At 48.3% G+C, this 19,413-nt stretch overlaps 2 protein-coding genes and 1 pseudogene across 2 annotated transcripts; all 3 read left to right on the top strand.

Moving 5' to 3' along the window:
* Positions 1 to 9,517: 9,517 nt before the first annotated feature.
* LOC121837654 (FLYWCH-type zinc finger-containing protein 1-like) lies at positions 9,518 to 10,718 on the top strand. The gene is made up of 3 exons (XM_042293352.1): positions 9,518 to 9,653; positions 9,776 to 10,030; positions 10,659 to 10,718. Exons 1-3 carry the CDS (start codon positions 9,564 to 9,566, stop codon positions 10,716 to 10,718), a joined length of 405 nt encoding a protein of 134 aa, XP_042149286.1. The 5' UTR covers positions 9,518 to 9,563.
* Positions 10,719 to 11,352: 634 nt separating this feature from the next.
* LOC120840249 lies at positions 11,353 to 11,845 on the top strand. The gene has a single exon (XM_040210659.3). It carries the CDS (start codon positions 11,369 to 11,371, stop codon positions 11,843 to 11,845), a length of 477 nt encoding a protein of 158 aa, XP_040066593.1. The 5' UTR covers positions 11,353 to 11,368.
* Positions 11,846 to 13,600: 1,755 nt separating this feature from the next.
* On the top strand, positions 13,601 to 14,794 carry LOC121837651 (annotated as a pseudogene).
* Positions 14,795 to 19,413: the final 4,619 nt, after the last annotated feature.

Genomic DNA, 19,413 nt, shown 5'->3' with positions numbered 1-19,413 from the left:
ACTACCTTTTCAAGAAATATAACATTCCAAAAGTTCATGACATATACCGAAGGAGGCTTATGCGAGATTTTTATTATAGCATTAGGAAAAATACCTCTACACTCTTAGAAATAGGAAACTTAGAAAAAAGGCAACCTTCGCATAAAACACGAACTCCAGAACCATGGATAGTTCCTCGTTCTCGGACAAATTATGGTGACCAAATGCTTAAGAATACTTTGCCTAGACTACTAAATTCATTTGAGGAGGCTGGCACCGATATAGCCTCTATAACCCCTTCTGAACTGAGATATCTTTTATGTTCATTTTCTGATACCGGTGCCCTTAGAACTGCCTGAGATGAAAACGAGCTATTTCCTAGAATTGTTTTGTGTTCCTTACCCGGCCTAATCATGTTAAATTGCAGCTGTATACTAATGTGTGGAGCTGTATCGAATGAGTGAATCTGATTGACCTGGAAGTGTTTTGTTACTGTGTGTGAGTGTTTTGTCAGTCCAATGCTGCCATCATTTAAAGGGGGCCGAGGGCCCCACAAGCTGCGTTTGTAGCTTTTTTCCTCGGCCTCCTCCATTCTGTAGGAAATGGAAACCAATAAAGAAAGAAAGAAAGAAAGAAAGAATCAGGTGCAACACTAGGGGAAAAAAATCAGTATTCTTCCAAACAAATCGGTACGCTTTCTTTGTACCAACGTTCAATTGTCAACTGTAAAAAAACAAAAAAACAAAAAAAACAAAAACGAGTAGATCTTTTTACTATTTACAAAAGCTGCTTTTGTTTTACCATGGTGGGATTTACATCAATAAAAAGTTGGTAATTAAACTGTGCATTAAGTTTACAACTTTAACTATTTCTTCCGCGTTGTTTTCCGCGATCGGACAAATTGATCAGTCAGTCTGCCATATTTAAAATACATCACACATTTTGATTTAACTTTTTTTCTTTTTTTTGTTGAAGAATGCGGAGAGCTTGTAAATATGATAGAGGCTTTATGAAATTCAGTCTGGCCACATCGGTAGCTATCATCACCTAAGTGTGTATCATCAGTACATGCTAATGGCGGCCTTTTAATGGCTGGTGAAGGAAGAATTTGTAGACAGAAACCGGTGCGGTGCCCGAGAATTCAGACGTTAGTTCGCTGTATTGTTCGATGTCACAGTGACGAGACTTAGAAGCTTCTATGCGCTACGGACTCGGGGGTGTAATGTAAGTCCTTAGAACTGGCGGCCATAGCTGTGTGCGCGAATGCTGAGCGCGTGCTGATGGCGAGCTTCCACAGTTCTTTTGCAACGTGCATTCCGCGCCATCAAGAGTGCCCGTCTTAGCAGCCTATTGATGTGAGCTCGTTCTGAGCATGCGCTCTAAACAACACCCATAAATATAGCGTCCTGTGAATACTCCCTATAAGCGCCTTCGTACAGTGTGGTTTTTCTTTACACCATCGGAACTGAAGCAAATTGAGAAATTACTGTTAATCGAAAAATGCCGTAACTCTATAGTACGCCTACCGTTGATGAATAGGTAGCAGATTTAATCCGCTATTACCATACACCAATTTGGACTGATACTTCAGCCACTAGATGCGACTGAATTTGTGAAAGGGTTTATTACAAGGTGAATGCACTCCATCTATTGGCGACGATGTTGTTTCGTTAAGACTGGTCAAAGATCTCCGTTTTCTAACGATTCTTTTTTTCTTGTTTTAGAGCGCAGCTTTTAGGCGCCAGTTTCCGGCTTGAGCGGCGTCCGCGTCGCCGTCGCCGAAACGTCACCGCAGTGCATTATGGGACGTTTCCCATAATGCACCGCGCGGATGTTTCGGCGCGGCACTCGCGCCGCAACGTCGCGTGACGTTTCAATGTGAGTGACGTCACCGTGCCGGAACGTCACCGTGACGTTTCGGCACCGCTCCGAAACGTCACGTGATGACGCGCGTTTCCCGCGTGAAAGAAGCAGGAGGGGAGTGGGCGAGGGTACGGATGAAGAGGAGGGGCATAGCCCCCTCTCCGTACCTTCCCGTCCTCCTCTTCAAAAGCTGCGCTCTAAATCGGCGTTACAGGAAGTTGTAACCGTCTTTCATTTTTTTTATTTGTGCTTCTGCTTGGAGTCTTCGGCGATTCATGGGCCATATACTTCGTTTCACCATAGGTTTGAACGAAGTCAAAGATATTCTTCGTTTCATCTTACGTGCGAGCGAAGGCAATGCTATAGGCGTGCGAGCCGAGCCCTCATACGTTCCCTGCTTTGCTCGCGCACTCATGCAGTTAATGCATTTCCTCGGGCTATCCTCTGCGGAGTACGAAAACGACGGGGACGAAAACACGAAAACAAACGTGGTTCGGGGAGCGGCCGCTGCACGACCCAAGCGCTCGCACACTAGCGAGTTTTAGTAGACCGTGTTTCCCGCTCCGCTCAGCCCCTCCGCTACCCGGAAATCTACAGCCAAGGCCATCGCCGCGCAGGCGCAGTGGCGGTTTCTTCGTAGCGGAGGGCTAGTGGAGGGGGAAATACGGTCTACTAAAACTCCCTACTTGCAAGTTTTAGTAGACCGTGTTTCCCGCTCCGCTAAGCCCCTCCGCTACCCGGAACTGTACAGCCAAGGCCATCGGCGCGCAGGCGCAGTGGCGGTTTCTTCGTAGCGGAGGGCTAGTGGAGCGGGAAACACGGTCTACTAAAACTCCCTAATATCTCTGCCCTTTCTGTTCCGCGCTACTGTATTTGTCACCGTTCCGTGCGCTCCTCCTCACGTTTTTTCTGCGGCCGCGTGCCCTAGCTATGGCTCCGTCGTCGAGGAGGCTAGGACAGCGCCTCTGCCCCCTGCAGCCCATGCAGCGGAAATAACATTACAAACAAGTCACAGATAGAGTTACCGAAACATTCGTGTCTCGAATGTCACGTTCCATGGCTATGGTTTTGAATTGGTGGTTACGCTTTATATGAAGCGCATATGTCCCGGTGACTTGTGGCGTAAGCAGCGTCGTAAATTGTTTTGTAACGTACCGCTTTCACACTCTCGCTCCGTTCTATGGAAAGCGGAGTCTCCATTGCGCATGCGCGGCCCGCTCTGGGATTTGAGCGTGGAGCGTGAGCTCCGCTTTCCTCGCCGTTTTAGGAAGCGTGTTCCACTCTCAGTACAGTTTTAGTAGATGGTACGTGTTTTTCTGGAAGGGCATTCAAAGTTGAAGCTCGCAACTTAGAAGCACTCTTGGGAGCGCGCTTGGCCGGTATTGACCTCGCTGCACAAGGATGTCTACGTATAGACTTCGTTTGAAACGGCGACCTCCAGAAAACGTTCCGCGGTAATCCGGAACCTCTGGCTGCTTCTGAAAATCGCTGGTCGCAATCCTTTCGCGGCCCTTGAACGGTGGGAACAAGTGTTGCCCTTTCGAGCAGTCAGCAAACGGACAGAGATTTTTAGGTTACTTCAGGCAGCAAAATACTGCAAATTAGCGAAAGTGAGTGCTTTATTTATATCTCTCCTTTTTTATTTTCCATGTAAAAGGAACTATTTTTTGTTTGTATGCTTTGGTTTGTGGTAGGGTACCTTGGCATTTATATACACTGCGCAAAACCGTTAGCTCGAACAATCAATGCCCTAGACATACTAACCCTGGAACTAGGGGACAAAAAGGGACGGACAGACACGAAACCTCAATCAATGCCCTGTTTTTATGTTTTCATCTTAAATTTGAAGAGCTGTCATCAACCTATTGGTGTGGGAGAAAGAGCTTGTTTGGTGCACTAATCTGAGCGACAAAATTTGAGCGCTTGCAATAGCTGTCAAAGAGATAAACTGCAAATAAAGCGCCTTTATTGTGTTCGTTTTAACTGTGGCGTGACGCGCAGTGTACAGTCGTGTGCGATATGAAGGTGAACGCCGGGCCGTCGACCGCACCGTGCTATCAGCGCTATAACGCGGCTGCCATGGCACTGATAGCACAGAGCGGTGGGCGGTCCGGCGTTCACCTTCATATAGCGATAAGAAAGCGAGGCGTCACGGCAGCCGCGTCATCGCGCTGATAGCACGGAGCGGTTGGCGGTCCGGCGTTTACCTTCATATTGCCAGCGGGTGTACGTATCTGCCTTGGAGGATGACATGAAACCATGTTGCTTCGCTACACTTCTTTTTTTTTTCTTTTTTTTTAAGGCTAGCCCACATGGCGCGCTTTTCTCCGCGTCTGCAAAGCTCGCTTAGTGGCCTCCTAAAAGAATTTGAAAGCAGAGTGGCAAAGACGTACATGGATGCGATACGCGGCTCCAGATCAAGGAACGCCTACCCTGGAGCTCCCCAGCATGAACTCACTCACCCGACCCCAACGTATACAACCACCTACACGGCGGACCCCGCACTAGATACCCTGCACTCTCTAGAACAGCCGCACCATGGCACATACTAATCACAAAGGAGTCACAGTTTGTCTGTGGAACTGCAGTGGTTACAAGCAGAAGCGAGCGAATCTGCAGCTTTTAGTACAAAACGCCGAATCTCCCCCGGATATAATCGCACTCCAGGAAGTAGAAACGCAGGTCAAGTTACCGGGGTATAAAGCCTACCAGGGGAAAGAAAATGGCAAGACCGCCGTCCTGGTGCACAGAAACATCCCCGCATCGCGGCACCAATTCGACAGTATAGACATCCCTCATGATTTAGTAACAGTCTATCCCCCGAAGCGAGGTGGGTCTAAGATATGGGTGTCTTAAACGTATACAGCTCCCCAAATAATCAGGGCAGGACACATCGATTCAACCAGCTATTCTCGCTCGCAAGAAAAGAGGCGGGCCCACGCGCTCTCCTAATAGTTGGAGACTTTAATACCGCGCACACCGCGTGGGGCTACCAGAGCTGCAGTTCCAAGGGCAGAGACCTCTTGCTACAGATACAATCACATCACCTCACATTAGAGACCAATCCAACAGCACCCACAAGCATAGGCAACAGTGTTCAAGAGACACAACACCAGATCTCACCCTCTCATCACGCATCAACCAGCTCACGAGCACGGTCACTGAACACAGCCTAAGCAGTGATCATCTCATCATAAGCACAACACTATCCCCCAACCTGAGGCTTACTCGCACCCTCAAGCAAAGAACCCTGGTTGAATGGGAAAGCTTCAGAGCAGTCAGAGAGTCCAACGCCACAGAAAACAGAAGCAGACACGAACAGATCGACGATATCAATCAGTGGACTAATCAGCTGCTGAGGGATGTCAGAGGAGCCACCAAAGAGCTAGACCCGAGTATTCCATCGGAAACGGTAGACTCCCATCTACAACATATATGGGAAGCCTACAGTAGCATTCTAAAAAGATGGAGGAAGAACAAACACAACCGTAAATTGAAAACCAAACTGTCCCAGTTGGAGAGACAAATCAGCTCACACGCGAGTTCACTGGTGCGAGACCAATGGGGACAGATCTGCGATCAACTGCGCGGTAACCTTGGGCTGAAAATTACCTGGATCCTCTTACGACACCTCCTTGATCCGGATCAAGGCAAATCGGAACAAAAGAATCGCATGACTAAACTTGTACAAATTTTCTCGGGCTCGGATCAAGATTTGCTCGATCAAGCTACCGAAAAATACCTACCGACCGGGCCCCAAAATGCACTCCCTCCCTACCCTGGGCAGCAAAACACCAATATGGACCGAGAAATCGCCGAGGCGGAGGTGAGGTTGGCAATATCCAAACTCAAACCCAACTCGGCGCCAGGACCGGACGGAATAACCAACTTACCCTCCGCAACCTTGATGACTCATCCATTACAGACATCACCAACTACAAAATTTCAGGGGTGGCCCGGCTGACCCGGCCTAAAAGCCGCAAACAGAAACACGAAACTTCCAAGAGCCGCCGGGGGAAGGGGGGGGGGGGGGGGCGGAGGGGGGGTGCAAACTTTTGTTCTGGGATAAAAACAAAACTCGAATTACTTTCAATCAATCCGAGTCAAAAGAACTCAAAGTGTACGTAAGGTAGCTGTAGCATAAGACTACCAAACCGCAGCCTGTCATTCGATGTAAAACGCGTTCCATTTCTCCATTTCTCCATTTGGGCAAGTGCTTGTGTGACCGGGAGGGAGGCGTGGAAGTGGAAGGGGGGGGGGGGGGGGGGTACGGGGCTGGGGAGGGAGCCGCGAGCCGCACTTTAACACGCGAAGAGCCGCATGCAGCTCGCGAGCCGCAGCTTGGCCACCTCTGAACTACAGCAACACATGCTGGAGAGAGGGGAGGATTAACGAGTCGTGGAAACACGCAAAAGTTATTCTAATCCCCAAGCCAGGGAAACCCCTCACCCTGGAACACCTAAGACCTATTTTTCTCACATTCTGCTTATGTAAACTAATGGAACACATAATCCTAGATAGGCTGACCAACCACATGAATGATGCAGACCTGTTCCTACACACCGTGGTTGGCTTCAGGGCTGGGCTCGGATCAAGGGCATTGATTGAGGTTTCGTGTCTGTCCGTCCCTTTTTGTCCCCTAGTTCCAGGGTTAGTATGTCTAGGGCATTGATTGTTCGAGCTAACGGTTTTGCGCAGTGTATATAAATGCCAAGGTACCCTACCACAAACCAAAGCATACAAACAAAAAATAGTTCCTTTTACATGGAAAATAAAAAAAGGAGAGATATAAATAAAGCACTCACTTTCGCTCATTTGCAGTGTTTTGCTGCCTGAAGTAACCTAAAAATCTCTGTCCGTTTGCTGACTGCTCGAAAGGGCAACACTTGTTCCCGCCGTTCAAGGGCCGCGAAAGGATTGCGACCAGCGATTTTCAGAAGCAGCCAGAGGTTCCGGATTACCGCGGAACGTTTTCTGGAGGACGCCGTTTCAAACGAAGTCTATACGTAGACATCTTTGTGCAGCGAGGTCAATACCGGCCAAGCGCGCTCCCAAGAGTGCTTCTAAGTTGCGAGCTTCCACTTTGAATGCCCTTCCAGAAAAACACGTACCATCTACTAAAACTGTACTGAGAGTGGAACACGCTTCCTAAAACGGCGAGGTAAGCGGAGCTCACGCTCCACGCTCAAATCCCAGAGCGGGCCGCGCATGCGCAATGGAGACTCCGCTTTCCATAGAACGGAGCGAGAGTGCGAAAGCGGTACGTTACAAAACAATTTACGACGCTGCTTACGCCACAAGTCACCGGGACATATGCGCTTCATATAAAGCGTAACCACCAATTCAAAACCATAGCCATGGAACGTGACATTCGAGACACGAATGTTCCGGTAACTCTATCTGTGACTTGTTTGTAATGTTATTTCCGCAGCATGGGCTGCAGGGGGCAGAGGCGCTGTCCTAGCCTCCTCGACGACGGAGCCATAGCTAGGGCACGCGGCTGCAGGAAAAACGTGAGGAGGAGCGCACGGAACGGTGACAAATACAGTAGCGCGGAACAGAAAGGGCAGAGATATTAGAGAGTTTTAGTAGATCGTTCCGATACCTCCGATAGCCCCGATAGCGATACTATGAATGCACAGGGGAGGCGGTGCCGGAGTATCGGGTATCGTTATCGGAGTCATGGGAACGATCTACTAAAACTCTCTATTAGAGAGTTTTAGTAGATCGTTCCCATGACTCCGATAACGATATCCCGATACTTCGCCGCCGCCTCCCTTGCGCATGCATAGTATCGTTATCGGGGCTATCGGAGGTGGGTCTAGGACATTTCGGTGTAGGACATTTCGGTGTAGGAACTTTCGGTGCGGACTTCTCGGTGTGCGGCCTTTTCGGTGCAAGACATTTCGGTGTAGGGACTTTTCGGTGCATGGACATTTCGGTGTATGGATATTTCGGTGCATGGTCGTTGAACACAAAAGGGACACCCAAGATTTGGTTTTCTCGCCCTTGTAGTATTTATCTTTCGCCCCCAAGTTGATACGAAAAAGTAATTCTTCCTCTGTTCAGCTTTGTTTCCTCGAACGCTACAGAGAACGCTTCGGCATTCATAAGAAACTTTTCCCTCCTTTTGGTTCATTCTTTGTAGTTGACAGAACAATGGACCTTTCTGCTTCTCTAACTTTTTGTGTTCTGAAGACAGCCATCTTTTTTTAGAAACGGGGATAAACGCTAGTCTTATCGCCTCCGACAAAGGTTGATAACCGTGCGCCTCTTTCGGGAAGCCGGGATCGGGGAACTTGTGACGAAAAGGGTCAACAATGCCAGAAACTTGCCTTACCTTAACCTTACACTTTGAGAACTCGATGTTATATGATAAGCATCTGATATTTGCGTGTCGCCTCGTCGTATACCAACCGGTGTTGGTTAAAACGAACAAGGAGGTGACTTTGTTGGTCTGATTCGCCTTTAGCGGAAAGATGAAACTTTATACGGGCTTCAGGACAAAGCCATGGACGAAGCTCAACACGATGCTTCGAAGAACGGGGCCGCCGCCAGGAGTAGTTATAGGTAGGACTCCGTGTTTTCGGATATATCCGAAAAACTCTGAAAAGCACTCGCCGGCTAAAATTTTCGTTGATTCGGGTTTATCTGAAAAACTCCAATATCGAAGTCAAAGCACAAAAAATATTAGTTCTAATATAAAACGGTACCAAGAGCGCTCACCAGTGCCCTTCCAAAACTTGTATAATTGCCAAAAGAGGCTCATCTCGTCAATATGCGTGCCATCAGCGACAATAGCTGACGAAATATGACGGCACCTATTACAGCAAGCTCTGAGATAGAGTTCCTAACAACCGTGATTGCACCAGCTGTAAAGTTCGTGCAATAAAAGTGAATTTCGGTGTCTTCATCCGTCGAAGTGTGAATAGCTTCTTTTTATTTTGTTCACCATTTTCGGAGATCTGGAAATTGACCAGAAATAAAATTCGATAAACTCGTAATTTCTGAGAATTCAGTATTTACCGAAAATAAACGCCGGTAAATGCCAGATTTTTGAGAAAAGAAAACACAAAAAAACCTCCAAATTTGACGAAAGCTAAACTCCGAAAGCATGGAATCCTAGTTATATGCTATAAGTAGTTTTTGGTCTAAACCGAAAAACACAAATAAGGGTATGCCGATTTCTTTTTTTTTTTTAAGATCACTATTTTAGAGCGGGAAGAGTAGGGGCAGGGGGGGAGGAGGTAAGTCTACCCTTTGTTCGGCTGCTATGTTATGCTCCTGCGGTGTCCAACCATCAACCCAAGATAGCTTGTCCGGATATAGGCTTATCACTGGAATTGCCTTTTGTAAAGCCGTTCCATTCAACAAACCTTTTTTCTCTCCTAGAAGAATTATGGAGAAATTGACAATACGGACAAACAAGGCAGGAATTCGTTTTCTTTTGTTTCGCCTTCAGCGGGTGAGGTGCGAAAAGGGGGGCACCCCTGCATTTGGTCTTATGTCACCAGTTATTTCTGCCCTTTCCAGTTAATTTTTCGCATTCTATCATAAAGGAAGGAAGGTCCAGGAGAGGACATAACGCCGCAGATGTGAAGCGGAGGGAGGGGGGAGAACTTCCGGTTTTAGAGGACACGCCCCTATTGGTGACTCACTTGTGTGTCGCCTCGTCGTATGCCAACCAGTGTTGGTGCAAACTAACTCGTCACTTCCCTGAAATGGCTGTGTACTTGCGAAGTAACCGCGGTGGGCTGAAACTTCTGCACGAAGGCTTCGAGTATGACAAGGAACGTTGCTTCAAAGAAAAGGTGAGCCTTTCACTGAGTTTGCGATTCAAATGCGATCTTTTTTTAATAGTACGAAGATTGTTACGCCGACTCTTCCTGTCTTTAGCTAAGTTATAATTTATAAAAACGCCTATTCCTCGCAGACATACTGGCAATGTAGCCGGAAACTGGAGTGTAAAGCAAGGGCTCACACTATTGACGAAGAAGTTGTCAAGCTGATCAACGAACACAGCCATGCTCCCAGCCGACTGGACCAAGAGGCCAAGTTGGCGTACTCATCAATGAAGGAAAGAGCACGGACGACTGAGGAACCCAATCAAGCCATCGTCGGACGCCTGGTGGCCGAGATGACACCGGAAGCTTGCAGTTACTTACCGCCTCAGGACACTGTTAAAGGGGTACTCCACCGATTTTTTGAGCTACCTCAACTAACTATATTTTATGACTCCCCGGCCTTTACTCTCTCCGGTATGCTATTCAGAATCGCGAAATTCATAATAGTTATTGCGAAATCGGCAAATGAAAATGATGCAAAAACCAACATTCAAATATACGCGCGCTTTTCAGGGCCGTGACGTCAGTGGCAGGCAGGCTTGCCAGTCGAGCAAGCAGCCAAAAAATAGAATATGCCGATCATTTGCTCCGTGCTGGAGCGCGGGTACTGCAGCGAGCTTCCCAAGCATTCATTTGACACCATGAAACTGCTTCGAATCAGTTTAAAACAAAATCTACAGCCCAAAGAGTGAACCCCTGCCTTCCACTGACGTCACTTTTTCACTGTTGCCAGTAGAGACTTCGAGCTTGAAAAACACGGTGAGGACCAAAACTGTAAATTCAATAACTTCGCGAAAAAACAATATTTTGACCTAATATTTGGGATACTATTTTCGCGATGTTTGTTGGTTAGTTTAACAAAATTTCAAGCAAATCGGAGACAATGAAAAAATCGGTGGAGCAGCCCTTTAAGAGAACATTAAGGTAAGTGTTATACACGAATGTTACGAATTAACATCTTTGCTACCTTAGCAAAATATATGCCACCTCATATGCTATGGAGATGTCCAGTTTATCATCGGGCTAGCCTAAACATTTTTAAAATTGAAAATATAGTAAAATAATAATGAGTAACCGCCCTATAGTTGAAACGTGACAGCAATAATATTTCCAACTTTTTTGCATGCAGGAGGGCGCGGGCGATGGAGCAACGGCCGATGCCTCTCCCTTCACGCTTAGAAGACGTCGTCATCCCTGCGCAGTACGCGTCGAAGATTGACGGGTCCAGATTCCTGTTGCATGACTCCGGTGTGCAAGACCAGGACCGTTTCCTTATCTTCTGCAGCCCGCAGATGGTGGATGTACTCCGAACATCTAAGAAGTGGTTCGCCGACGGGACGTTCAAGGTTGCGCCTGAGTTGTTTTACCAGGTTTACAGTCTACACTGCGAAGTGGGCGGCTCCATCCTGCCTGCGGCATACATTTTGCTAACGCGGAAAGACTGTGGGACGTATACGCGAGCCCTGAACACCCTTAACGCCGAGTGTGGGGGAGATTGCGAGCCAAGGACCGTCACAGTGGATTACGAACTGGCGGCTATCAACGCTTTCAGGGCGGTCTTCCCAAGCGCCGACGTGCGCGGGTGTTTTTTTCACCTGTCGCAATGTGTCTACCGCAGACTTCAGTCGGAAGGACTACAGGAGCTGTATGCTTTTGACTCCGACATAAACCTGGAAGCTCGCATGATCCCAGCTCTTGCAATTGTGCCCCAGGACGACGTGGAGGGGGCATTCACCGAGCTTGCGTCCAGCATCCGCGCAGAACTTCTCCCGGTGGTCGACTACTTCGAGGATGTGTTTATTGGGCGGCTAACGGCACGGGGCAGAAGAGATGCGCAGTTTCCAATTAAGCTATGGAACCACCACGACACCGTTCTCCAGGGCGGCTCCAAGACCACGAACTCAGTGGAAGCCTGGCACCGGAGCTTCCAAGCTCATGTTCAGTGCTCGCACCCAACTCTCTGGAGATTCTTGGAGGTGCTACAACGAGAAGACGCCCTGCAACTTCACCGGCTTGGAAGACTCGAGATGGGCCAGCGCTTCAAGCAGGCCTCGAAATACGCGAAGGCTGCAGAACGGTTAAAGACACTTGCTAGAGAATACGACGCTAGTGATGTGCAACGCTTCCTTAGGGGAGTTGCCCGCAACGTGTCGTTCTAGGTCCCGGGCCATGTGCCTTTTGTAAATAAAAGTGGTCCACATTACATTTTGTGTACTATTTTGCTTCTGAATGCATTTGGCTTCGGACTTTCGCTTGATAATGAAACCCACGACTAACCTATGATGTGTATCTTTACCTGTTTCTATAGTATTCAGAAGGCCTACAATCTCGAGCTACTTTCCAGAAAGAGCATTCCATCAGGAATAAAGTCAGACAAGCGAATAAGTTTGTGTTTAGCTATACACCTGCTAGCTAGGAAAATATCCTCGTAGTGTGAAAGAGGAAAGTAATTTAACTTGTTTAAGGTATGTATGTCTTAATAACGAGTCTTAATATGTCTTAATAACGAATAACTGCAAGTAAGTTCAACTTCCCGAACTTCAAATTTACACCGAAATTTCCGTGCACCGAAGCGACCGTACACCGAAAAGTCCGTACACCGAAATATCCGTGCACCGAAATTTCCGTGCACCGAAATGTCCGCACCGAAACGTCCTACACCGAAATGTCCTACACCGAAATGTCCGGATCCCATCGGAGGTATCGGAACGATCTACTAAAACTCCCTATTAGGCGGCGAACATTTGTCGAACCTCAGGTTCGCCGTGGAATTTTGAGGTTCGACTAGTTAATTTTCGAACTTCTTATCAGTTTCGAAAAAAATTCTTTCTCTTTCGGCCAGTCGAGAGGAGAGAGAGGAAGGAGAAAGGCTTCAAACTTCTAAAAGCTTCGAGGTTTTCACAATGCGCAGATATGCAATGCTTGCAAAGTTGATCTCCCCACAGCCCACAGCGCACTGGAGGCCCGGTAGCTTGTCTTCTACCCGGACCTAGACTGAAATCTCCAAATGCTGCTTCGGTGCCTATTGTGAGAAAGCACCCAAGGTCGTAAAAATGAGAATTCCGCGCCAGTAGTCACCTACCGCAAACAAGAACAACAGAATCAGAAATAGCGTGAACCGGAATCTGCTTCTTTATTCTCTTTTTTTTACTGTATGATCATGTCCCCTCTAGGGCTTCACAATAAAGCTGTCTTTGTGTATTTTGTATTTCATAAAACCTATTTGTCTTTCTCCCAGAAACCACTTTTAGAAGATTTTTTGGATCATTGTCTCTTATCTTCCTAAGAAAGCTTGGGTTTACAATAACTCTAATTGGTTTAGGGTTCGTGGGTGAATCGTCCACCTACCGCCGCCACCTCTTTCCGTAAGGTCGGGCTGCGTTATCTGGTGGACAAAAGAAATTCAAAGAAAACTGTGTAGATATTGTTTGAAGTTAGTTTGGTTGTAAGGTCGGTCTACCCTACACAGCGCATTCCTATACATCCCGAATGATCCCTTTGTGATGGAGTGAAAGTCTCCTGGCTATATAAGGCTGCCAGCACATCGAGGCCAGATGCAGATCGTCATTTTGTTACAACGTCTGCGTCAGCTATGGGCAAATGGGCGAAGTACTCGAGGTCCTACAAGAAGGAATGGGAGAGAGGCCCAGATTTCAAAGGTATGTGTGCCATGATAATCATTCGTTTATTTCATCGTATATATGTGTCCATTGCTTGCTTTTTTCCTCAATATTGAGCTTACATTTGGTTGAAATTAGGTTGACCTGTGGTGGAATATTTCTATTGTGTGTGCAGATTGGCTGATGCAGTCATCGTCTGGGGACATGGCATATTATCGCGTATGCAAGGCCGAGCTACGGTGACATGTGCAGGACCTGAAAGCCCACAAAACCAGGGCAAAACATCAAAGAAACATGCAGCTTGCTGCAGCAGCCATTCGACCTGGACCACCGGACAACTTCGTTCAGTTGGAGCTCCGGACCCAGAGCCAGCAAGCAAATCGCCAACTCAAGACGGTCGAGCTCCGCCTGGCTGCCCATGTTGCCGTCCACAGCTCGATCATGACGGCAGACCATCTGACACCCTTGCTGAAGAACTGCTTCAAGGACTCTGTGACTGCGGCTGCCCTGTCTATGGGCCGCACGAAATGCACATCGCTCATTACCAAGGTACTTGGACCAACATTTAAAGAAATTATACTCAGTGACATGAAGGCGTGCAAGTACTCTCTTCTACTTGACGAGAGCACAGATGTGTCTGCCACTAAGGAACTCGCTGTCGTGTCGAGGCACTATTCTAGGAAAACAAACTCTTTTTGCACGTCATTCTTGGGCCTTGTGCCTATTTACGACGCGACGTCTGGAGGCTTATTTTCGAGTTTAAGTAGGTTTCTTTCATCCTGTGACCTCGCTCTAGAAAATTGCGTTGGCATTGGCACTGACGGCGCTAGTGTTATGTGTGGGCGAAACAACAGCCTGTTCACTCGCATGAAAGAAGTTAACAGTGGCCTAATATTGGTTAGGTGCGTTTGTCACTCGTTGCACCTTGCGTGCAACGAAGCGGTTTCTGTTTTGCCCACACAAGTTGATTTTCTTGTACGTGAATGCTTCAACTAATTCGCTCACTCGCCTAAACGGCAGCAGGAGTATCACGCTGTGTTCGCTGCCATCAATTCTGGTGACAGGCCCAAGAAGTTAGTCGGGCTGTCTGGCACGCGGTGGCTTAGTATTGCGGGCGCCATTCGTACGGTCCTTGACCAATGGGTAGAATTGAAGACTCATTTTGAGTTTGCAAAAACAACAGAGCGCTGCTATACAGCTAAAGTGCTTAGCGACATGTTCAATGATGATCTTAACCTGCTGCTGTTGAAGTTCCTCAGCCCCATCATTGACGAGTTTGACCGCATGAACAAATTGTTTCAGAGCGAGAATCCGGACCCGTCTAAGTTGTACAGTGACTTGCTGTCGTTCGTGAAGTGTATGATGTTGCGTGTCGTCTTGCCCAATCATGCGTCGCCCGGATCGGACTGGGAAGCGCACATCATGCACGTTAGAGCCTGTGACATGGGCGGAGTGTTTCGGGATAGTCTAGAAAGGTCCACTCTCTGAGGATGTTAAGACTGGGTTGTTAGAGCGATGTAGGCCGTTTCTTGTGGAATGTGTTAAATCAGTTCTCAAGCGATTCCCTTCAGATATGAGCGTTCTCGAGAACCTCCACCTTCTGCGGTGCAGCTCAATGGAGAACCTGCCGTTTCATGATTTTTTTTAAAGCCTTTTCGAGTCTGATTCGATCAGCCGACGTCAGCTTAGTAGAGTCAGAGTACCGTCTCTTACAAATGAAACTGAAAGAGCTACAGGAAGAGACAGTTTGTAAGTTCTGGATTCGTGTGTCGAGTGAGACTGATTGCGCTGGAAACCGACTGTTCCCAATGTTGTCCGATGTTGCACTCGCTATGTTGACACTACCTATGTCAAACGCAGCTGTTGAGCGCGTGTTCAGCCAAGTGACTCTTACGAAGACCGATCTGCGGAATCAGATGAGCATTGACACGCTGGAGAATGTCTTGCACGTAAAGTATGGTCTACGCAGCAACGGTAAATGCTGCTGCACGGATTTCCAACCGTCTGAGGCTTTTTTAGAGAAGTTCACAAGGGATGTCATGTACGCGAAAGAGTGCGAATCGTTTGATGACTGACAATGTGAAATGTCGGCAAAAATCTTTAATAAAAACGATGTAGTTGTGTTTGGCTATTTTGGGCTATTTTTTGTTTAGGGGTTTGGCTATATTTGGGCTATATCCCCCGGCCGTTTGGCGGTTTTTTGTTGGGACCATCTGGCAACACTGCCATCTGGCAACACACGGCAGAGGGAGTGACGCCCATATAGAAGAAACACTACAAAAAGGGGTTGAGATAGTAGCGGAGGAAGCAGAGAGAGCAGGTCTCGCTTGCTCTTCGGCGAAATCCGAAATAATACTACTTCGGCCCCACAACACTAGGAAACAAAAAAAAAAAAAAAAACGCGGACATTGAACTACAAATCAATGGCAGGCCAATCCCTGTGGTCTCGGAGCTCAAAATCTTGGGACTGCAGATCCAGGCGAATAGGCTCAATAACAAATTCCTTGAGCGAACAGAAAGTCAGATTAATCAAACAATAAGCCTACTGAAAAGGGTGACAAATAAACATAAAGGCCTCAATGAACAGGATCGCATACGCGTCCTACAGGCATTCGTCCTAAGCCGGCTAACATACTCGGCCCCATACCTACGCCGGCCTTCACCAATAAGGTTAATACCTTGATCCGCAAGGCCTACAAAATAGCACTACGCCTACCGCCTAGCACTCCAACTGCCAAACTGGAAGGACTCGGTCTGCATAATTACCTGGACGAATTAATAGAAGTACATCGCGCTGCTCAACTGACTAGACTCTCCCGCACCCCCACTTGTAGGCACATACTCGCCAGCCTAAACAGTGGATGTCACAAGCTCGTCCAAGACAAATCCCCCATCAGTCCCAACATCCACAACAAAATTATAGCAAATCCGCTACCTCGAAACGTCCACCCCACCCACAACCTTGCTCACAGGAAACAATCTGCTATTTCCCTGCAAAGAACCTTCGGGGATAACCCGGGTGTCCTATATGTGGACGCGGCAGAATACAGGCACCATGGGGCTTTCACGGCGGCGGTGACTGACAACTTACACTCCCCCATCGACGCCGTCACCGTCCTGACCACTGACCCAGAAACGGCGGAGGAGGTAGCCATAGCCCTCGCCTTCACTGTAATCCCAACACCTTCAGTGATCATCATGGATTCTAAAACCGCCCTTCAAAATTTCGCAGCTGGCCGCATTTCTAAGCCAGCGCTCAAAATTCTTCACAGAAACCCGCCCCAGACCCCCGCCAGACTGGTCTGGACACCCGCACACGCTGGTCTCGAGGGAAACGAGGCGGCCCATGAACAAGCCCGAGGATAAACTATCCGGGCAGGGTCTAGCCTCCATCCCTATCACGGGGCCAGAACCGCCAGGGACCGTCCATCCAGCTTTCATGAAATCATCACACACTACCTCCTCTCCCGTCACGTGTATCCGCCAGCCGACAAGTCCCTTACACTGGAGCAAGCCCATAGTGGGCGCCAACTCCAGACGAGCACTTTTCCTAACCCCGCTATCCTCACCCATATCTTCCCCTCAATGTACCCCACCTCGGAATGCACCCTATGTGGAGACAAAGCCACTCTACCTCACGTAATATGGGCTTGCCCACAAGACTCTTCTCCCTCAATCCCATCCCATGATGAGTGGGAGACCTCGCTCCGAAGCTCCGACCCTGAGGTGCAAAGCGCCTTGGTGGAAAGGGCTAAGGAGGTCGCCACCACGACGCCCACAACGAGGACCGCACTCTAAGGGATTCTCATATTCCGTCAATAAAGGTGTTTTCTCTCTCTCTCTCTCTCTCCGCGTCTGCGTCGCTTCTGCGCCTGCGCTTTGACGTCACTTCCGGCGCCGGGACGAAACGCAGCGTTTTTTGGCGCATTTCGGTGCTACGGTGTTTTCTGTAGGTATAATGGAAAACCACACAATACAGGCTGCTTTTACAATGCTGAAGCCAACAGTAACACGGTAATTTGACTAGATGCAGTATTCACACGTATATCTGATAAGTCAAATGGCAGTTAGTAAATGCTGTTTTATTAAAATATTTCTAGGTGCCTTTCAGCATAGGTGGACAAGTATTCCGCTCATTACAAAAGCTTGGATATGATTCACTGTGATCAGCTTACACATTCTAATATTGAGTCAAACAAAACAACGCAAAACATCTTAGACCCCCCTGCATCATGCCCATGGTCTTGATAGAGTTCGTCCAGCTGACAAATTATGCCGTTTGCGCGCATCACTGCCTGGAACTTTACGGTGAGCACCCTCTTGTGACCAGAAAAGTATGGTTTCTCATCTTTTGATGGACGGCATATGGGCGGGCTGGGCGGTCAACGATACCCCAACAGTTGTCCGGGAGTGCTCACTTGTCTTTGGCGTCCTAATAAAGACAACAAAAAGGCACTTTACTACATGTAAGTATTTAAACAGCACCGATGCATGTGATATGGGACCTGTTGCTCATATAAGATAAAATGTAATTTCTGCTGTGTACAGGGTTTAAGCAAATGGTTATCTTTTGTCAACGGGGGATGTACCCCCGCTCCCAGCATCTTGTAAGTGTCCTTACTGATGATAGATACGGCAGCTCCACAGTCCCCTTCCATGGCCAGAGAAACTCCGTTGAGAGTCACCATCACCATATACGTAGGCACAGTTTTATTTTCCACCGCGTGCACATTAATTCGAGGTGGTTTGTCAACTTGACCTTCCTGCACAGCGTGTGTTGCATGAGACTCGTTCGACCTTGCTTGTGGATTTCGTCGTTGCTCTCTGTCTTTGGTCATGCAGACCTTCTCGATATGGCCCAGCTTGTTACAGTAGCGATAAAGGACTCTTTTAAACCGACATTTGGATGGTGTGTGCTGACCTCCACCGCGAAAACAAGAGCTTGATTGCGTAGGTCTTCGAGGAGAGCCGCGCTGGACAGCATTGACGATCGAGGCGTCTAAATCTGGGGTGTCAGAATTTCTGTTTCTGCAAGGCTGAATTCTGGGCCGCGACGATCTTGCTTGCAGCTCTAGTGTTCCTTGCGAGGCAGCCTCGGCAGCGGTAGCCAGCTCCAGAGCAGTTTGCGGATCCATGTTTTTCGTAGCCAAACGTTTGTCTTGTACTTTGGTGTCTTTCACACCATAGACCAGGGGTGGCCAAACCGCGGCTCGCGAGCCGCATGCGGCTCTTTGCTGGTCCAAATGCGGCTCGCGAATCCCTCGCAAGGGACCCCCCCCCCCCCCCCCCCCCGCCCCTTTCCGCTCCCCAGGAAAAAAAGAAGGGATTTCAGGCAGAATAAAGTACGGCTCGAGGTTTGACAGCCTTGTACCCTATACGTACTGTCGTACAGCCTTGTGCCCCCTTACGTACAGTCAGACTCTGAACAAAATTTGAATTTGCCCCCCCCCCCCCCCCCCCCCCTGCGGCTCTTAGAAGTTTCGTGGTTTCGCTTGCGGCTCTTAGGCCGGGTCAGCCTGACCACCTCTGCCATAGACAATCTGGTCGCAGATCATCTCGTTGAGCATAGCGCCATACTCGCAGGTTTCGCCCAGCCGACGGAGTGCGCTGAGGTATGTAGCGAAAGTTTCGTTCTCTTGCTGTTCCCGCTTGTGGAAACGAAAGCATTGTAGGGTCTTCAGTGATTTAGGACAAGAATAATTTTTCATCCGCTCGAGGATAGTCTCGTAGTCGGTTCCCGATGCTAGCGCCTGCGAACAGAGGTCCCGCATCACAGAGTATGCCGCTGGTCCATATTTTCCAGTAAGCACACCTCGCCGTATGTCTGGGTCTTGTACCTCGTGAATGGTGAAGAGGCTGTTCAGGTGTTCGATACATTCAATCCAAGCATTTGGAGCGGTAGATTCGAACCTCTCAATGCTCACCTTGTGAGCCATGGCTTTGCAGTAGGTACTTCAGTGTCTCGTCGCCAGTAATAAGTACTCGTATTAAAGGAGCTGTGCGACAGTTTCAGTGCTATGCTTAAATAATTTGGGAGTTGGTGTCTCGACCTTTCTGAAGTAAAGAACAAAAAACCGCTTTTGCTTGCATGTCCTAGTTTTTATTTT

The sequence above is a fragment of the Ixodes scapularis genome, unplaced genomic scaffold (assembly GCF_016920785.2).
Source record: "Ixodes scapularis isolate PalLabHiFi unplaced genomic scaffold, ASM1692078v2 PGA_scaffold0__279_contigs__length_252992795, whole genome shotgun sequence".
In the NCBI taxonomy this organism is placed as follows: domain Eukaryota; kingdom Metazoa; phylum Arthropoda; class Arachnida; order Ixodida; family Ixodidae; genus Ixodes; species Ixodes scapularis.
Note: the sequence above shows the minus strand (reverse complement) of the source record. Positions and strands in the feature narration are given on the sequence as shown.

Excerpts from the sequence above, each read along its gene's own strand:
- LOC121837654 (XM_042293352.1), top strand. The coding sequence starts at position 9,564 with ATGGCTGTGTACTTGCGAAGTAACCGCGGTGGGCTGAAACTTCTGCAC. Across the intron at positions 9,654-9,775 it reads AACGTTGCTTCAAAGAAAAG|ACATACTGGCAATGTAGCCG; the intron begins GTGAGCCTTTCA and ends TATTCCTCGCAG. Across the intron at positions 10,031-10,658 it reads CTCAGGACACTGTTAAAGGG|CAAAATATATGCCACCTCAT; the intron begins GTACTCCACCGA and ends TTGCTACCTTAG.
- LOC120840249 (XM_040210659.3), top strand. The coding sequence starts at position 11,369 with ATGATCCCAGCTCTTGCAATTGTGCCCCAGGACGACGTGGAGGGGGCA.